Source organism: Amphiprion ocellaris, chromosome 9, assembly GCF_022539595.1.
Source record: "Amphiprion ocellaris isolate individual 3 ecotype Okinawa chromosome 9, ASM2253959v1, whole genome shotgun sequence".
NCBI classification, from domain to species: Eukaryota; Metazoa; Chordata; class Actinopteri; family Pomacentridae; genus Amphiprion; species Amphiprion ocellaris.
In genome coordinates, this window is record NC_072774.1 from 13,883,967 (window position 1) to 13,902,731 (window position 18,765).

Below are 18,765 nucleotides of genomic sequence, written 5' to 3' on the forward strand. Positions count from 1 at the left end.
GCCACACCGACTGAGCATGCGCATGTCATGGTCCGCTGTTCAGCAGCAGCAGGACTTTATTTTAATACAAGAAGCGATAGAATGATGATAGTTAATATAATTTAATAACAGTTACAAAAGGTGATATTTCTTTTTTTTTTAGTTTGAATTATTTTATCTTTTATACTGTTGCAGCAACAAGTAAGACTAACAACAATGTTATTATTAATAATAACATTAGAATTAAAAGATGTAGAAGTAGGTGACGAAGAAGAAGAAGAGGAGGAGGAAGAACTACTAGTAGTAGTACTAGGAGAGGAAGAAGAAGAAGAAAAATGAGAATGTGTTTTTCTAATTTAATCAAATGATTGCAAAAAGTGACATTTCTGTCATTTGAACTATTTTGTAACATCAGACTACTAATAGTTCTACAACAACTACTACTATTATTATTATTATTACTACTACAACTATTACCATTACTACTGCTACTACGACTACTAAAGTTGGAGTTATACATTTTATTTTCCGCTATTTGCACAATAATATTCACAAAAACAAGCAAAAACACACTTATATTAACCCACTTACTATTAAATGAGCTCAAGTCAAATCACTGTTATCTATATAGCACATTTGAAACAACGTACAAAAAGAGCCAAAAACAGTCATAGTCCTCTTCAACAGAGAAAAAGAGGCATACAGACCATAACTGACAAATTTTAATATTCAGATTAAGACCTGCAAGATACACAAATACAAATTTAACCACATTTTCCTCACTGTTTACAGCTGGCATTTATTTGTTTTTTTCCCCTTTGGGTGTTTGTATTGAATTTCTGAGAGTTTTACCAGGAAGTTCATCAGTTAAATTAACATCACAAGCTCCCTGTGATTTTAGGGTCAAAACCATCTCAGCAGTGTAAGATTAGTAACATGGTATAGTTTAGTATGCTTTTAGAGATACAAAGCAGTAATTTGTGGTATCAAACCCCACCTATGGGCCTACAGAGGTAAAGACTACTTAATGGCTGCTATCAATTAGGGTCCGAGCACCGAATGGTGCGAAGACTCTATTGGAATTCGTCGGGTTTATTATTATTATTATTATTATTATTATTATTATTATTATTATTATTATTATTATTATTATTTTATTTATTTTTTTTTTTCTCCCGTCTTTTTAATTGCCTTTTTGGTGGCCTTATCATACCCCAAAACGTGTGAAACTTGGCATGCTCATCAGGACTGGTGAAAAATTTTATATTTTATGGGCGTTGCGCATGTGTGTGGCAAAATGACTCCATAGCGCCCCCTGGAAAATTGAAAATTTGGTCATTAGGCCAACTTGCACGACGTTTCATCTACAGCTACAAAATTTTGCATGCATATTCAGCACATCAGGAAACCCAAACAAGTCAATCATGGCCACGCCCTAACACCAACAGGAAGTCGGCCTTCTTGAATTAGCTGTAAATTTTTTAAAATTAATAACTCATTGGGGATAAGTTCGAGAGATGTCAAATTTGGCCAATATATGCAAACACGCAACCTGATGAAAAGTTATCAAAATGTTCATCTCATTTCGAAGGGCGTGGCCATGGCGACTCCCAAAAAAATGGATCCCTTCCCCATGAAACAGGAAGTGGTGCCTAACTCAGCTGTACATGCTCCAATCTGTCTGAAATTTTACATGTGTGATCAGAGTTCAGTCCTGATCACATCCATAGGCCGACATAAACTCTCGGTCGCAGCGTCACCTGGTGGACGTCCGTGGATTCGCTGAACAGCAAGGATGCGATGACCCGTCCAACGCCGTTTGCAGCTTTAATTTTTAACTTGAGTTTGGACTCGAAAGTTTTTGTGAGGAGGTTGGACTTTAGGCTTTGTGTTGGAGGGTTGAACCCTGATTTCCAAGATTTTCAAAGTGTACAGACCTCTTGAGTCCTGAGGAGATGAGCTTTCACACAGTCTGAGGGCCGAAATGTTTGAAGTTTCACAGTAGTTGTCTGTAAACTAGAACTTTCAGATAGTCCAAGGACTTGTCTTCTATGTCCATGTGTAGTTGTGTGTTATTTTGAAATGTCAGATAGTCTGAGGACTGAAATGTGCAAAGTGTCTTAGTACTTGTGTGTTCGTTAGAAATTTCTGTTTAATCGAAGCCTTAAAAGTTGTGAACATGAGTCTTGATTTCACATTTAGAGTATCCATTTGAGTTTTGGTGAGACGTTCACCTGTGTGCTATTTAGAAATGGTCCAGAAACTTTGATTGTATTCACTGAAAAGTATAGTTAGTGGTGATCAGAAGGTAACATTAGTTTGATGAATGATTTCAACTATTAGTAGATTTTATGAGGGAAGCAGTTTAGAGAAAAGAGTTATTAGTAGATCAATTCATAGCGCAAGTGCCAGACCATTGAAAGAGGAACTGTTTGAAGAAACAACCAGATGTTTTTGTTTCAGAATAGAAAAAGTTTTAAGATATGTAAAATTATTTGTTTTTTTTGGATTTTGTTATTGTGTCTTCTGTGTAATTAGATATTCAAAAGTGTCACTGGTGTTTTTCAGTTTTTTTGTCTGTATTTAGATTAATCTTAAAAGTTTAGTCTTGGTCTTTTGTCATTCTGTCTGATTTTATAATATTAGATTAGATGTCCAAATGTTTTGTCTGTTTAATGTGTAATTGTTGAGTGAAAAGTATTATTGGATGTGATGAGTAAAAATATTATTTTCAATATGAAATGTTTAGATAAAGTGTTGTAGTTTGTAATTTTAAGAAGTTGTAGTAGATTTTAATGTGTAATTGTATATTTAAAGTTTTCATAGTAAATTGTGTTTAATTCTCAGTAAAAGTGTTATTGTCTTTAAGGTGTTTATTTGTAAAGAAACATTTAACTATTTAAACAAGTGTACTAGTGTCTTTCACTTTTTGTTTGGATAGGCGCAGTGAGAGACAGCTAGACAACGGGGTAGAAAATAAGAATGAGAGCAACTCATACAGCACGGGATTGCGAGCGGGAATCGAACCCGAGCCTCAGCGTTGGGGACCTAGTACATACGTGAGTGGCGTAACCCTTAGAGCTATATGGACACGCATGTTATGTGCTTTTAAACGTGTATTCATCCAATAGAAAGTCTAGGGGTAGGGTTAGGGTTACAGAGGAAGGTCCTGACAGTAGCAAGGTATGAAAAATGGGTATTAAATTTTACATATTTCCATAATTTAATATTAAGCCAGACTAGCCAAAAAATTCGTAAAAAGAATGTGGGGTTTTCCCGGTGAATTCTGGCCGTGCTATAGACCGGCCAAAATCCAACGGGAAAACCGGGGATTAATTGCTCTTAATATTCGGCTGCTTCGTTTGGACATTAAAAATAAATTTGTATTCATATTTCTTAACCCTATTTTTGTTATACAACTGTAAGGACCCGCCTTCGTAACCCTAACCCTACCCCTAGACATTCGATTGCATTTACACACGTTTTAAAGCACATAACATGCGTGTCTATATAGCTCTACGGGTTAAGCCACTTACGCATGTACTAGGTCTCCGCTGCTGACGCCCGGGTTCGATTCCCGCTCGTAACCCCGTGCTGTATGATTTGCCCTTACTCTTATTTTCTACCCCGTTGTCTAGCTGTCTCTCACTACACCTATCGATCAAATAAGTGAAACACACTACAACACTTATTTACAAAGTTACATCTTTAGTTATTAAATACACTTCTTAAATTACTTCGACTTTTATATTTTCCGACTTTATAAATGTTTTCTTGTCTCAACTTTTTCCCTTTGATTTAATGGCATGTTGTTATGTCGTTTCTTTCTTGATTCTTCTTCTTCTGACAACATTTTAACCCCAACCAGGGGTGGATTGGCCATCTGGCGTACCGGGCGATGCCCGGTGGGCCGAAGCACATTTTTGGGCCGGCACGGGGGGTGTCATAATTTAACCATCATATATAAAGATAAATCCTTTTTGTCGATCGCGACGGCCCATTGGTTGATTTTCTTGAAGGACATTGGACTAATCCAATGAAATCTCTCAGCCCTCCTCGGCCCGCCCCTCCCCGGCCTCTTGACCAAAGTCATCACATTTTGCCGTTTGAGTTGGCCGGAAGTGGAGAGGAGCAAGCATGGAGAAACGGCCCAAACGAAAGGGGGGCGCTGAAAAATTGCGCGAATAAACGCTTAAAAGCATGCAAGTCGATGCAGCAACTTGCTGCTAAATAAGTGACATGTTTGCCGTTGCTTCCACTACTTCACCTGCGGCAGCGACTGCTGCTGCCATGATAGAAAAAGAAGCCGAAGTTCAGGGGGAGTCGGAGGAAAAGGAGTAGGAGGAGAAGGAGGAAGACGACGGAGGGAGAGACGTGACACAGCAGGGACAGATCGACGAGGTCACATTAGCTTTAAAACTATACCTTCACTGATTCCAGCTCTTTTTCTTTTCTTGATCATCTATGCATCTCTCTCTCTATCTTTCTCTCTCTCAATCTCTCTCTTCATACTTTAAGGTTCCATTTTGGTGAAGAGCTCCACTTTAAATTCAAGTTGCTAATTTTGACAGTTTGTAATAACATTTTAAATAAAGTCCCTGTGAGAAGTAACAGAGTGTATCTTTTTTTTTTTTACATGGTTACTCTCTTCCACGTAGGCTGCTGCGTTGTTTTTTTTTGTTTTTTTTTTTTTGAAACAATACAATGTGCACATATATCCTCTGGTATGTCGTATGGCTTGGCATATTGTATAAATAATCATGGTGGGCCACCATGACCAAAAATGCCAGGGCCATATTTTGATCCCAGTCCAGCCCGGGCGCCACCTTGTGGTAGCAAGAAATAGACATTTTTTACATTTTGATGTACTATTCTTAGCACGTTGACCAGAATCACTTCAAATGTGCTGACATAAGCCTGAACACATTGACGATGATCCCCAGAGAAAATGGTGACTCGTCGTCAAGGGGCGTGTCTGTGGCGGCGCGGCAAATTTCGATTTCTCGCCATGAAAATTGAATTATTAATATCTCAGCTGGAAATGCTGCAATCCGGACCAAACTTGATGTGATGGACACCAGTCAGGTTCTGAACACATCCACATTCATAAATTTAGAAATACTCATAGCGCCACCTATTGCCAACAGGAAGAAATCGTCATTACATTTGCACGTGCCATTGCCAGAAACTTTGTCAAATCATCTTGAAAATTGGTCACCTCAGTGGTCACGCCTATACGATGCCACAGTGTGAAGATTTTGATGATTCATAAAACGCTGTTGCCGTGGCAACGTATCGTTGCCGGAATAAACAAAGTACTTTTTGACAGGTTAAAAATGGTCATATGCTCGCCAAAATTGCCACACACATCAGGACTGCTGAAATATTTGATATTTTAGACGAATTGCACATGACTGTTGCAAAATGGCTCCATAGCGCCACCTGGAAAAGTTCAAACAGTTACTACGGCCAGTACGTGTTACCTAGAATTATGAAATTTGATACACATATGTAACTCGTCAAGACGCACAAAAATGTAATTGACACCCATGACCAAAATCCAACAGGAAGTCGGCCATTTTGAATTATATGTCATATGTTTTGACGATTTTGGGTCATTTTTAGACATTTTCAAAAGCTATAAACTCAAACAGGGTAACACCGAGAGAGCTGAAATTTGACCAGGATGTACTCCCGTCATGGGTGATCAAAAGTTATCAAAACGCTCCGCAAAAGTCTGAGGGCGTGGAAATGGCGAGCCATGGAATGCGGCCATTTTGAAATATGATTCATATTTTGGACAATTTTGTCATTTTTGGACATTTTCAAAAGCTATTAACTCAAACACCGTAACCACGAGAGAGCTCAAATTTGGTCAGGATGGACACCAGTCATGGGTGATCAAAGGTTATCAAAATACTCTGCAACAGTCTGACGGCGTGGCCATGGTGACCAGCAGAATGTGGCCATTTTGGATGTCTCGCCATGAAACAGGAAGTGCTGTCTAACTAGCCTGGACATGCATCAATCTGCCTCAAACTTTACATGTGTGATCAGGGTCCAACTCTAATCACATCCATAGGTCGATATAGACTCACGGTCATAGCACCACCTGGCGGCCATTTTGAATTTCTCGCCATTAAACAGGAAGTGATGTCTAACTAGCCTGTACATGCTCCAATTTGTCTGAAATTTTACATGTATGATCAGAGTCCGGCCCTAATCACATCTTTGGGCCACTTGGCGGCCATTTTGGATTTCTCGCCATGAAACAGGAAGTGCTGTGTAACCAGCCTGTACATGCTCCAATCTGCCTGAAACTTTACTCTCTCAGTTGCAGCGCCTCCTGGTGGATATGCGTGGACCAGCCGGGCCGCTCGGATGCGAGGACCCATCCAACGCTGCTTGCAGCTTTAATTCAGTATTATTATCAGTGGTGGAAAGTAACTAAATGCATTTACCCAAGTAGCCTGCTGTATTTAACTCCTTGTACTTCCATTTAATGCTACTTTGTACTGTAGTGTAGTTAAATACCTCAAATTTAGGTCTGAATACTGTTTAAGACAGCACTTCGGTTAGATTCCTTTTTCAGATTTAAATATAAATAAAAAATAATAAAAAATGCTGGAATCAGACTATAAAATCTTTATTTTGTCTAAGTTGTTAACTAAACCCCACTGAAATTACTAAGACCCCAAATACTGAAGAAAAATGTGTGTTAAGGAAAACAGGCTTTCCTTTCGCAACAAATCTGTCAGAGATGTATTTTATTGACGTTTCAAAATACACATGAAAGGACACATTCTCAGTGATTTATCGGGGCCTGTAAAGAGGCTGCTTAAAATAGTCAGAACATTTATAGCCTTGCTCATCCCATTCTTGGAACATGAACGACGGAGAAAGGAAGGAAGCTGTTAGAGAGTTCAAAGTTTCTGTTTTGTTGGGGGTTTCAGACAAAATAGGCAGCAACACAAGACCGGAAGCAAAGAGGAAGAGCGGGAACCTTCAATGGCTCCAGAAGTCTGAGAATAATTTGCTGCATGTTTTTGTTTTTTAATGAATTTCACATACACTGCCAGGCCAAAAAAAAAAGTTGCACATTCTAATATTTTGTTGGACCGCCTTCAGCTTTGAGTATGGTACTCATTCGCTGCGGCATCATTTCAATAAGCTTCTGCAATGTCACAGCATCTATTTCTGTCCAGAGATGCATTCATTTTTCACCAAGATCTTATATTGATGATGGGAGGGTCGGACCACTGCACAAAGTCTTCTCCAGAACATCCCAAAGATTCTCAATGGGACTGAGGTCTGGACTCTGTGGGGGCCAGTCCATGTGTGAAAATGATGTCTCATGCTCCCTGATCCACTCATTCACAATGTGAGCCCCATGAATCCTGGCATCGTCATCTTGGAACATGTCCATACCATCAGGGAAGGAAAACTCCATTGATGGAAAGACCTGGTCATTCAGTATATTCAGGTAGTCAGCTGACCTCATTCTTTGGATTCTTTGCATCACTTCATCAGTCTCTCTTCTTACCCTGATGCCCCCATCACTTTGGAACAGGGTAAATCTGGACTCATCACACCACATGACCGACCATGTTTGTTCCTCGAAGATGATGGTGCTCCACTATCCTTCCAGGTTTAAATAACGGTTCTTGACCTGATTTTAGGAGTTTTAGACATCTCCGTAGTTGTTTTCTTTGATGCAGGCCAACAATTTGACCCTTCTGAGACAGATTATCAGCCTTTCCATGGAAGCTCCTCACTGCATTAGCTAGGGTCAGATAAGTTGTTGCAGCTGATATGTATTCATCACTGCAGTAATTATCCAATGGAAGGCTTTTACCCATTTGCTTATATAAATCCAGGTGGCAACTTTTTTCTTTTTTTGGCCAGACAGTGTATGAACATGCAAAAAACTAAATAGCAACTAATGCAGGCCTGTGCAGGATGAGCTTTTTTCCCCCTCAACTCTCCTGTTTTGTACAAAAGTAAAAGTGCATATATTTATTGTCAATTTGCATATAAATGCCAGACAAAAACAGGCTTAAGTATAAATAAATAGATAAATTATACATTGTGGCAATTGATATTGACATAATGGATATAAATCACTGTCTCAAATGTATTCAATAATTTGCTAAATAATATTTAGAATGGGAAAAAAATGTAAATGACACAACCCTCACAGATACAATTTCAAATACTGGGGCCCCAGCTGTAGATCCAACGCTGCGAACTGGCTCATATGTGAACAGCATCTCTATTATAAAACTTGGAGGCAGATTTTGATGAGCTTTACATATGATGAATAAAATCTTAAAATCAGTTCTAAAATAAACAAGGTACTTGTGGAGGGAAGCCAGGACTGGGATAATGTGATGCCGTATGGTAGAACCAGTAAGAAACCGAGTTGCTGAATTTTGCAACAGGTGGAGGTGAGAGAGTGACTTATGATTGATACCAGAAAGGTGTGATTACAGTAGTCAAGTCTTGAGATAGTGCAGACTGAAGTGTGAGAGAGCGATTTGAGTCAGCTCTTATCTAAATGACGCAGGACTGAAGAACTGTGCTTTAAAGTTTGTATCGAAGGCAAAAAAGAACCAAATTTCGACAAAGGAACAATGCTATTATCAAGGACGCATACAAGCATACTGCACAAACACATAAAAAAAACTCCATATACATACATGTATGCATGCACAGTATTGCATACTGTCATGTTTGAGTATGTGCGTGCAAAGTATACATGTGTGCGTGAGGCTAATTTTGCCCTACAGGGTTAGATGTTGAGGTCATAAAGTTGTTGCAGTTCCATCTCCTCGTCGCTTGGTGTCGCTGTTTTACAGTTTGTTTGCTATCAGGCAACAGTACTGTGTCTCCATACAGTTCAAATGATATTTTTGTTTTTGTAGAAGTTTCGAAAGAAGGTGTTGGAGTAAATACGGCACTGCTTAAAGGAATGTAAGTGTTATTTTTCTTGGTCTTCCGTCATTGTGGACCCATAAACAGGGGACTTTCCGCTCGAACAGCACCATAAATAGTTAGTTTCGCTTTCATTCGAGACAGTTAAAACACGTTTGGTCGACGACTAAACGGGCTGCCGATTAGGGAGTATTAAATACAGAATTTTAGCTTCGCTCGGTGCAATTTTGGAGTGTTATTAAGCTTTGTGACAAACCTCGTCACACCAAACTTGCCTTGTCGAAAGGAAATAGGGTAAGTAAGCCGAGTTTATGATACTAGCGTAACCTAGCTAACCGGCACTGTAGCAGCGTAGGTTATTAATGATAATAATTGTTGAAGATGAGAGCGTTTAGCCGATTTGTTCGTGTTTCTGTGTGCTGTGAGAGTTTGCAATGGAGTCACCGTGAGGCTGTTTCAAAGAAATCAGCAGTGCAGGAGAAAATGAAAGTAAAGCAGAACACCATCTGCAGCAAAGCGAAAGCAAAATCTAATTTTTTTTTTGTCAGGCTCAACTGTAAGTATGAAGTTAAGGCCATTAATACATCTGTTAGCAGAAAAGATTTGTAAGACTTCTGTCTGTTTATTCTACCTGTTTCTTCCCATTAGTAATACATATTTCTATTTTGTGCTGTGATGTGTGCACACTGTGTTTAACAATAGAACACTGACTCTCTTTCAGATAGATAGATAGATAGATAGATAGATAGATAGATAGATAGATAGATAGATAGATTAAGCAGGGAGGTCAGGGGGTCAAACACTTAAAAATAATGAAATAGTCAGCAATAAGGCTCTCAGGCTCTCTGTACTGCTTTCAAATATGAAACACCTGTAGATCAGCTTTTCTCAATTATATTATCTCTATTATGTAAACAAATAACTAGGCATGATTTAATATTCTATCCTCTTTCATGTCTTTTGTTTGGTGAAGTAACATTTTTAAATGTGCATGTGGCACATATTTAGAGATAAATTAGTTCATTTATTAATGTATAAACCCCTTGACCTGAACAGCTCATGCCAATCTTGGGGCACATTCAACACATTTCTGTGTTAGATATGTTGAAGAAAGAACACCTGCCGTTGTTGGAGTTCTTGTTGAAATGTAGAAATCTGTGTCTGTAGATAGATAGATAGATAGATGGGGGGAGATTGATCATAGTTCACATTCACTCAAGTCCTTATATATATATATATATATATATATATATATATATATATATATATATATATATAAAAGAATTCAGGCAAAAAAACAATCAGATTTCAGAGACAATAGTACACAGTTAATACACAGCCGATCTGCTTTACCAGCAGTGTGTCAAGTAATCAGAAGGACATTCATTTTAAATAGTAAGAATGAGCTACAGTCAAACTAGTGACCCTATTAAATAAGAGGTAATAAAACCATTTAGATAAACTTTATTGATCCCTCACCCAAGGAAATTCACACATTGTGGCATTTAAAGACAGATCAGGTGTGAAGGAGGCAGGACAAGAATTACAAAAGTACAATAAGATTAAAAATATAGATTTTGTAAAAATATAACAAAGACAGTGTAAAGGGCATGATGAATTTGCATATGAATATGTGCAGATATGACATGGTGAATGCACATATAGATATATACAGGTATACATATTGAAAATTGAAGATGAATACTGTCGTTACAGTGTATGAAACACAGTGAAAGCATACATATCTTGATGTGGAATTAAATAAATTAATTCCTGCTCATTTTACATCTTAAATCTCTTGCTTAAGACAAGACTCCAAATTCCTGTTTCAGGATGTGTGTTGAGTCATTCAGAATTTTGAGCTCCTTCCTATGTGAAGATTTTCATATTAAGATTGAAGGTAGTGATGTTCTTTTTCGCTAATGAACTTCTTATGTTCGCAGATCCTGTGCATTATGCAGAAAATGAGCTACTTCTTCTCTTTGCTCTGCATGTGCCTGGATGTGTGCATGGTGCACGCCATCCGCCTGGCCCAGTTCTCACCTCTCCTCCTCCCACATCCCTTCATCACCCTGTGGGGAGGAGCGCTGATCAGGGCCTCCTTCCTCATCTTCTTCGCCTTCACCTACCCTGGAAGCCTCCCCTGGATGAGAAGCTTCGAGGGGCTCCAGAGTGTAGGGGTGCTTTGCCTCCACTTCCCAGTGTACATCTCTCTTCTGTGGGCACTGGGGCAGTCCACAGTGGATGAACTGTGGGGGTGGCACTCCTGGGAAAGGGTAAGAGTCATTTTTCTTAACATATTTTTATTCATATTAGGGGGTGACAGATGCAGGTCCAGGATGAAACACAAACCGCATTTTTTAATTCATGTGCTTCCAGTGCATCATCTAAAAGTTTTGCATGCAAATGCAATCATGGTGAAGCTGAAAACAGTAGTATGTGATTAGGTAATGCGTTTTGCTCAACCAGAGACACCTGAAGCACAAAGGGATTTATTTCATATAATGTACCTCATATATAAAGGATATGTTTCATGGGTGTGTTGCTTGTCCTGCAGGTGTTACAGGGTTATGTGGTGACAGTAGTGGCCTGGCTGTACTGGAGTCGGTATGTGTCATCTTGGCTGACGAGGACGCCATCCCAGAAGCCTGAAGTGGACACTAGTACCCCTCTGAAGAGACTTTTAGGGTACATGCGGCCTTATGTTGGGCGTTTTGTTGCTGTGCTGGTTCTAGTGTTTCTCTCGTCTTATGGTACGTAAGACAATACCTTTTAGGTCTGAATAGTGTTGTCATGCAACTGCAGTGTTTCAACAGTTACATCCAGCAGTTTTTGCTCTGTTATTATCTTCACTCCCAAAGTTGTTAGTTTTAACAATTTTAGAAACAAGTACAGCTTAATTTCATCTTAGTGGTTCAACTGTGGTATTTGATGAAGCTGCGAACGGTTCTAATATTAAGAAAATGACATCATGCTAGTAGGCAAATAAGTCACAGTCATAGGTCAATAAGTTCAGTCATAGTCCACTGAGTCTGTGGGCTATCAAAGTCATTGTTTACTTTTGCAAAGATCAATGTGTGATAACATTATCTCCTCAGGTGAGATGGCTATGCCTCAGTATACTGGTCGTGTGGCTGACTGGATCCAAAATGAAGAAGCGCCTGATGCGTTCACGGAGGCCATCACAATGATGACGCTAATGACTGTTGTCAGGTAACGTCCCTTATTTGGGTGCTCCAAACTCTCGTCACGAGTCTTGACGTACTTTCTCCTTTTACTAGCAAAGAGTAATGTAATTAAAAACTTAAGAGATTGTGCGCTTAAATAGTAAAAAAAAAAATTGTACCGTATTTAAATGTGGCTGCCATCCTCATTCAAATAATGTCTTTGTGCAACATTAAACTGCTCCCAGTTCCCCCTGCAACACTTGCTCCTTTTAAGTATCTTTATATGAACATGGCAAACGTATTTAAACAAAGCTAAGCACAGTCATGGATGTATTTACACAGAATTTCAAATTATTCAGATATCACCACAAACAAATCATTCATCCCTGGAGAAGGAATTTGGACAATGATTTCTTTTTAGCAAATGTCTACAAATGAGTCTTGACAGTAGCTTATTATGAAGAGCTTCAAAGTTCGGAGTACAAGTGGTTGTGTAACATTATGCTTGTGTGATTTATAGTATTAATATGTTCTCTGTTGTGTGCTGCAGTGCTGTGCTTGAGTTTGTGTGTGACCTCATGTACAATGTCACCATGAGCCTCATACACACCGCAGTGCAGGGAGCCGTCTTCCAGGCTGTGCTGAAGCAGGAGATTGCTTTCTTTGATGCTGCTAAAACTGGTAAATTATGTACACACCCCACATGTGTATAGTGTATGTTTTCATTTAGCTACCCAGTCATTTGTTTGAGAATTTGTGGAGGCTAATGCACAGCTCTTGTCTCAGGTGAACTCGTGTCCCGCATTACCACGGATACCAACGATATGAGCGAGGCGCTGAGTGAGAAACTAAGTCTTCTGATGTGGTACACAGCACGGTTTGGCTTCCTCGTGTTTTTCATGGTGAGGCAGTCTTGGAAAATGACGCTGCTCACTTGCATGGGTCTGCCGATCATCTGGGTCATACCTAAACTCACTGGACACTTCCACCAGGTGATACTCTACAAGAAAAAATCCACTTTGAATCACATCAGATCAGTTTCATTAAGGAACAAATCAAAGGTGTTTGTTATTTCTAGAAAATGCTGCATCGAATTGACTTGTTTTCATTCATGTTTCAGACTATTGCTGTAAAGGTTCAGGAGTCGTTGGCTAAGGCCAACCAGGTGGCCACAGAGACCTTTTCCAACATGAAGACAGTGAGGAGTTTTGCCAATGAGGATGGTGAGACAGAGAGGTACAGACGGCAGATGGAGGACACCTACGCCCTAAATAAAAAGGAGTCAGCGGCCTATGCAGCTTCGACTTGGGCTAACAGTGTGAGTTGACTACTGACCTGCCTGCAGGTTACTGACAAGGCATTTCAAAGCCTGAAGATGTGTGTATCCCCCACCACCATGTCAATTTTTACAGCTTGAAAATGTAAAGAAAATAGATACAGAAAATGAAATACAGTCAGGAATTTTAATTGTACCTGTCTGAACCCCAAGATTTTTCTGGGCATTTTTATTTGCTCCTGCACCTCTGTGAAAACAATACAACCATAACTAGAAGTAGAGAAAACTGAAAAATGTTTTATTACAAAAATGTATTGCAATAAGTCATAAAGAAAAGAAAAAAATGTTACATTTATTTAAATTACAAAAATTGGAAAATAAATAAAGGAATCCATATGTACACAGTTTATCTATGAAAAAATAGTGACTCAACATGCTTTAGATATTTTACAATATTTGAATATGTTTTCATAATCGTCTCTACTCTGTGTAAATGCAGCCTGCAGTTCACGTCATCTCTGAATTTTTATCACCTGACTGTTTGTCCCAACTGAGTCAGTAATGGCTTCTCAGCTGCACTGAAGAACACAGATTTTTTTAGTTTTTTACAGAATCTGGTTCAAATGCTTTATGTTGGGCAAATTTTAAAATGAGACATGCAGATTAGAGCTCATTACTTGAGAAATTCACTTAAAACTGCCGATATCTGCATCATGACCAATGATTTTGGAATGCTGTTTGAATGTTTACAATTTGATGTGAATTTAAAAAAATACCATTCAAACCATTGTTTTTTTTGCCCCCAGATGACCACTTTAGCCCTGAAGCTGTGTATTCTGTACTATGGGGGGACGCTTGTGACCAGGGGGGCTGTCAGCAGTGGCGACTTGGTGTCATTCGTCCTTTACGAGCTACAGTTCGCTTCTTCTGTTGAGGTGAGCCACAGTTTTGTCCAGAGTATACATGTGTGTCTTTTGCCTCCTTACTCACTACTACTTCTCTCCCAGGCTGTCATGCGTTATTACCCGGAAGTGAAAAAAGCCATCGGTGCCTCTCAGAAGATCTTTGAATATTTGGATCGGAAACCTCAACTACCCCCTGATGGCAAATTGGAGCCTGAAAATCTTAAGGGACATATTAAATTTAAAAATGTTACATTTTCCTATTCCGGAAAGACAGATGACAAGAATCTTGTGCTTAAGGTATGTTTCTTTTTCTCCTGTGCATTTATTATACTCACAATTAAATGTTTGAACAATTAGTAATGTTAAATATTCTCCTCTCCACCAGGATGTGTCTCTGGAGGTAAAGCCAGGCCAAATCACTGCCCTTGTGGGACTTAACAGGTCAGGAAAGTCCACCTGTGTCAAACTACTGGAGAGGTTTTACCAACCACAGTCAGGGGAGATCCTACTGGATGGACAACCACTGCAGAGCTACAAAGACCAGTACCTACATGACAAGGTGGGGAGTCACTAGAAAGTTGATCCAGCAACGATGATGTGGGACATTAGTTTCATAACTGGGTCCTTTTCTTTTTGTACATACTTGCGAGGACAGTTGAGCATGTGGGCAATACACATTCTGATGTGAGGTTCACAATATTCCACTGACAGTTACATTACATAGAAGAAGGAGAAGTAGAAATATTTTTTTAAAACTTCACGTCATATATACCTATCACTTTAATACACAGTTATTCAGAACGAATTGTAGCAGGGACAGAATGATGGTAACTGGGCAAAATGGAATTGTAGTATTAGAATTGTCATAGTTCCGATTAAAGCATCCTGCAGTGAGGGGATGTGGGCTTTAGTTTTGTATCCTGTCACCTTTTTCATAACTCTAAAATTTGTAGGTCAGCACTTGGCAGCTTTAAAGAGCCACAAATTGTAGCAAAACCCCTGCTGAAGTGGTGAAGAGGTCTGCAAGCTACCAGGGAAATGCATTCAACATGTTTGTTACACCACAGAGATGCACACTAAAAGTAAACATAACTCCACGGTGCACCTTCAAGGCTGATTTTGGCCACTAGTGACAGAGAAGTTTACAAAAAAAAATCACAGACAAGGTCTTTTTCATAAAGTTGCCCCAAAACAAATAAAAGTGGCTACATCCACACTAATATGTCTTCATTTTAAAATGCAGAAATTCTGCATTTACACTTTGAATCCACACTACTCCTGCATTTTAACACACCTGAAATTGAGACCTTTTTAAACCCTACACACCCCTTTTGGTTTATACATTCTGGGATTGCATTTTTTGTCTGGATGGGCAGAAGCTTTGACTTTTGGCAGTGAACACTGGTGTTTATTTTTTGATTAGGCCTTGCTGTCACTATGTTTGTTCTCAGATTGGTCATACTCCTATCTTGTAATTGGAAGAAAACAAAATTTTCAGCTTTAATGATCAGTGGTAAATTTAACATGGATGAAGAATTACAGGCATTACTGACCTTTCTGTCTCTGCTAACAGCTGTTGTGTAACTGGGGAAAATCTCTGGTCCTCCTGCTCTCCATTGCTGTTCTTTCTTCGGTGTCTGTGTCCTCAGGTGTCTTAGCACAGAGATTATTTCTGAAATGGAGCTAAAACTCTTGATGGAGATAATTTTTGTTTTAAAATTCAAATGTCTTAGTGTGGATGTAGCCGGATCACAGTTCAAAGTTTCTTCTCAGATTCCTCCAAAGGCCTGTTTAATATCCTTCTCTTACCTAATGCATCTTGTACTATCACACTGGTCACACAAATATTTTATCCTGAGTTTTTGCTGAGCTTCATTCTGCTGTTATCCTCATTGTGAACCATACACAGATTCAGCCATGACAATTCTGCAGCCTCTAATGTTTCCTCTTCTTTCTGTTTGCTTATAGATTGCTGTGGTGAGCCAGGACTGTGTGCTGTTTGCTCGGTCTGTGCGGGAGAACATCAAATATGGCTGTGAGGATATTTCTGATGAGAAGATGTACAGGGCTGCTGAACTGGCCAGTGCCCACGAGTTCATCATGGAACTGTCAAAAGGATACGACACAGGTTCGACCCACAAACTCAGCATGTTGTAGTGTGAACACTGCGAAGTAATGAAGGAAATAAACACTACTTTTGCCTTGTGGTTTTTGCTTATGCAGAAGATGTTTAGTGTTCTCAAAGGAAGACATAATAAATGGTCATCTTGTTGTGCAGATGCTGGGGAAAAGGGAGGCCAAGTGTCTGGTGGGCAGAAACAACGCATCTCCATTGCTAGAGCTCTAATCAGGAAACCTAAAATCCTGATCCTAGACACTGCCACCAGTGATTTGGACACAGAGAATGAACACCGGGTAAGAAGTTCTTCGTCTCTCAACTTTCCGCTCAATGCCAGTTCATGCTTAGCATGTCTGTAAGGTAACAAATTACATAAATTTCATCAAATGCCACAAGGATCTGAGTGGACCCCTCTGCTGATGTCTGTGTGCAGGTCTAAATTTGTGATCACACAAACTGTCACTCACTGTGCTTGTGCCAGTAAAAAACAGCCAAACAAATGCTTGCTTTAAGTAGTGGCTGAGTGAGGAGAGTCTCTGTCATCCACACCTTATAGCTTTTTATTGAAAATAGTCATAATTGAAGTAGTTGATTTAGAGGTGCTTTGATTTGAACATGCTTCCCATCAGTGGAGCCCAAACACAGTTGGAAGTCCTGGAAAACCTGTGCCCAAACTGTAACTAGCTATTATATCCAGTAAAAAGTGTGAAGTCACAGCCTTTCAGAAACATCCGCAGTATCCTTGTGTGTTTGTTGTCAGTCTTTACAGTTTCTTCATGTAACACTAAGTCATGATTGTACCTGACAGGTCTACCAGGCTTTGTTGAAGGAAACTGCTGCAGAAAACTGCTCCGTGCTGTTGATACCCAACAAGATGAGTGCTGCAGAGAAGGCCAATCACATCGTTGTCCTCAATAATGGGATGGTAGTGGAGGAGGGCAGCCATGATGAGCTGATGAAGAAAGACGGGCTCTATGCTGAACTGGTGGACAAGCAGAATATGAGCTTTCAACGCAACAAAGAGGAGGAGGGGAATGATATACAATGACACGTATAAGCAGCAGTCCAGTGACAGGAAGGGTTTTAGGGTCAAAACTCAGGCTACACTTGTATTATAAAGAACAACTTTAATGTGAGATCATACTTTATACTGCAAGTGTTTGCTGTAGAAGTCAACCAATATGTTTTTGTCAGAGCTGACACCAGTTGTCTATTTTTAGGATTCAAGTAGATCGATGTGGGTTGCACGAGCTACAACAAAACTTTGTTGAAATACCTTTATTTATGTTTTATTTTAAAAAAGAATGGATCGGTTGACTCCTATCTTGCTAGTGTTTGACTGATTAGTACTATTGCACCTTGAAAGTAGGTTGACGCTGCACCTACTTTAGAACTCCAGGGAAAAAAACTACCTTTCAGTCAGCAACCACCATAAACTCTTCATGAAGACTGGTCCAAAAAACATCCTTCATCTGTCACAGTGTAGTACAATTTCTTGTCAAAATCAATCAAGAGCATCCATTTATTCATCCATTACCTATAACCACTTTATTCTATGGAGGGTAGCAGGGGGCTGGAGCCTATCCCAGCTGACAAGGGGTGAGGGAGAGAACATGCAAACTCCACAGAAGCCGAGCTGGCCAGCAGTGAGGCGACTACTAACCACTGCATTACCAATCAAGCAAATGTTTATTTATAAACAACTAGACTGGAATAATGATTTCTTCATCACAAAAACCATAAGAATCTGTCACTCCATGGTGCTGTCCAGCTTATTGATCAAAACGTTTTTTTTCACAATGTTCCAATACATGCAAAGGTGCAGTATTAAACGTAAAAGCACAGTCCTCTTAACTGTGTGGCAAAGTCCGTGATGTGGACATATTTATATTGTCTCATGGTAGCTATAATCATATCATCCAACCATAGGTCCAACTGGGCAGCTTCTATAACCGAGTAGGTGTGACTCTTTTAAGGAAAGTTTATGATCACCCAGGCTATTGCTTCACACACTTTGCAAATGTAGACGTAGAGGACATCAATCCACTGGATATTAGCTTTTTCCCATTGCAATCATATAACAGTATGAAAGACTAAGAGTGTCTAAAAGTTCTGAATGTACTGTATGTATTTTTCACATTGGTCAAATTCTTGTTTTTCTATACTTGCTGCTTTATTAGTGATTTTTTAAAACTTTTGTTTCAACCTGTTAGCTTTCAGTAAGAATAAATATTTCCCATCAGACTTGCCTTGCCTTTGGGATTTTCAGCTTTGCAGTAGCTTTTAGACAGGTCTACTCTGTGGTCTGGTTAATTACATGTTTTGTTTTTATTGTATGTTACTGCAGAAAATGTTGGTAATCCTCTTTTAATGGGATTGCAAAAC

At 39.3% G+C, this 18,765-nt stretch overlaps 1 protein-coding gene across 2 annotated transcripts; it reads left to right on the forward strand.

The window, feature by feature from the left end:
* Positions 1-8,818: 8,818 nt before the first annotated feature.
* tap1 (transporter 1, ATP-binding cassette, sub-family B (MDR/TAP)) lies at positions 8,819-18,624 on the forward strand. Of its 2 annotated transcripts, none has more exons than XM_023284441.3 (13): positions 8,819-8,952; positions 10,857-11,189; positions 11,471-11,666; positions 12,012-12,126; positions 12,631-12,761; positions 12,867-13,072; positions 13,201-13,398; positions 14,163-14,291; positions 14,364-14,558; positions 14,647-14,820; positions 16,230-16,389; positions 16,540-16,676; positions 17,189-18,624. In XM_023284441.3, exons 2-13 carry the CDS (start codon positions 10,869-10,871, stop codon positions 17,426-17,428), a joined length of 2,202 nt encoding a protein of 733 aa, XP_023140209.1. In that variant the 5' UTR covers positions 8,819-8,952; positions 10,857-10,868; the 3' UTR covers positions 17,429-18,624. The 2 variants fall into 2 exon arrangements, with proteins under 2 accessions (XP_023140209.1, XP_023140208.1); XM_023284440.3 differs by lacking the exon at positions 8,819-8,952 and adding an exon at positions 9,034-9,207.
* The last annotated feature ends 141 nt before the right edge of the window (positions 18,625-18,765 follow it).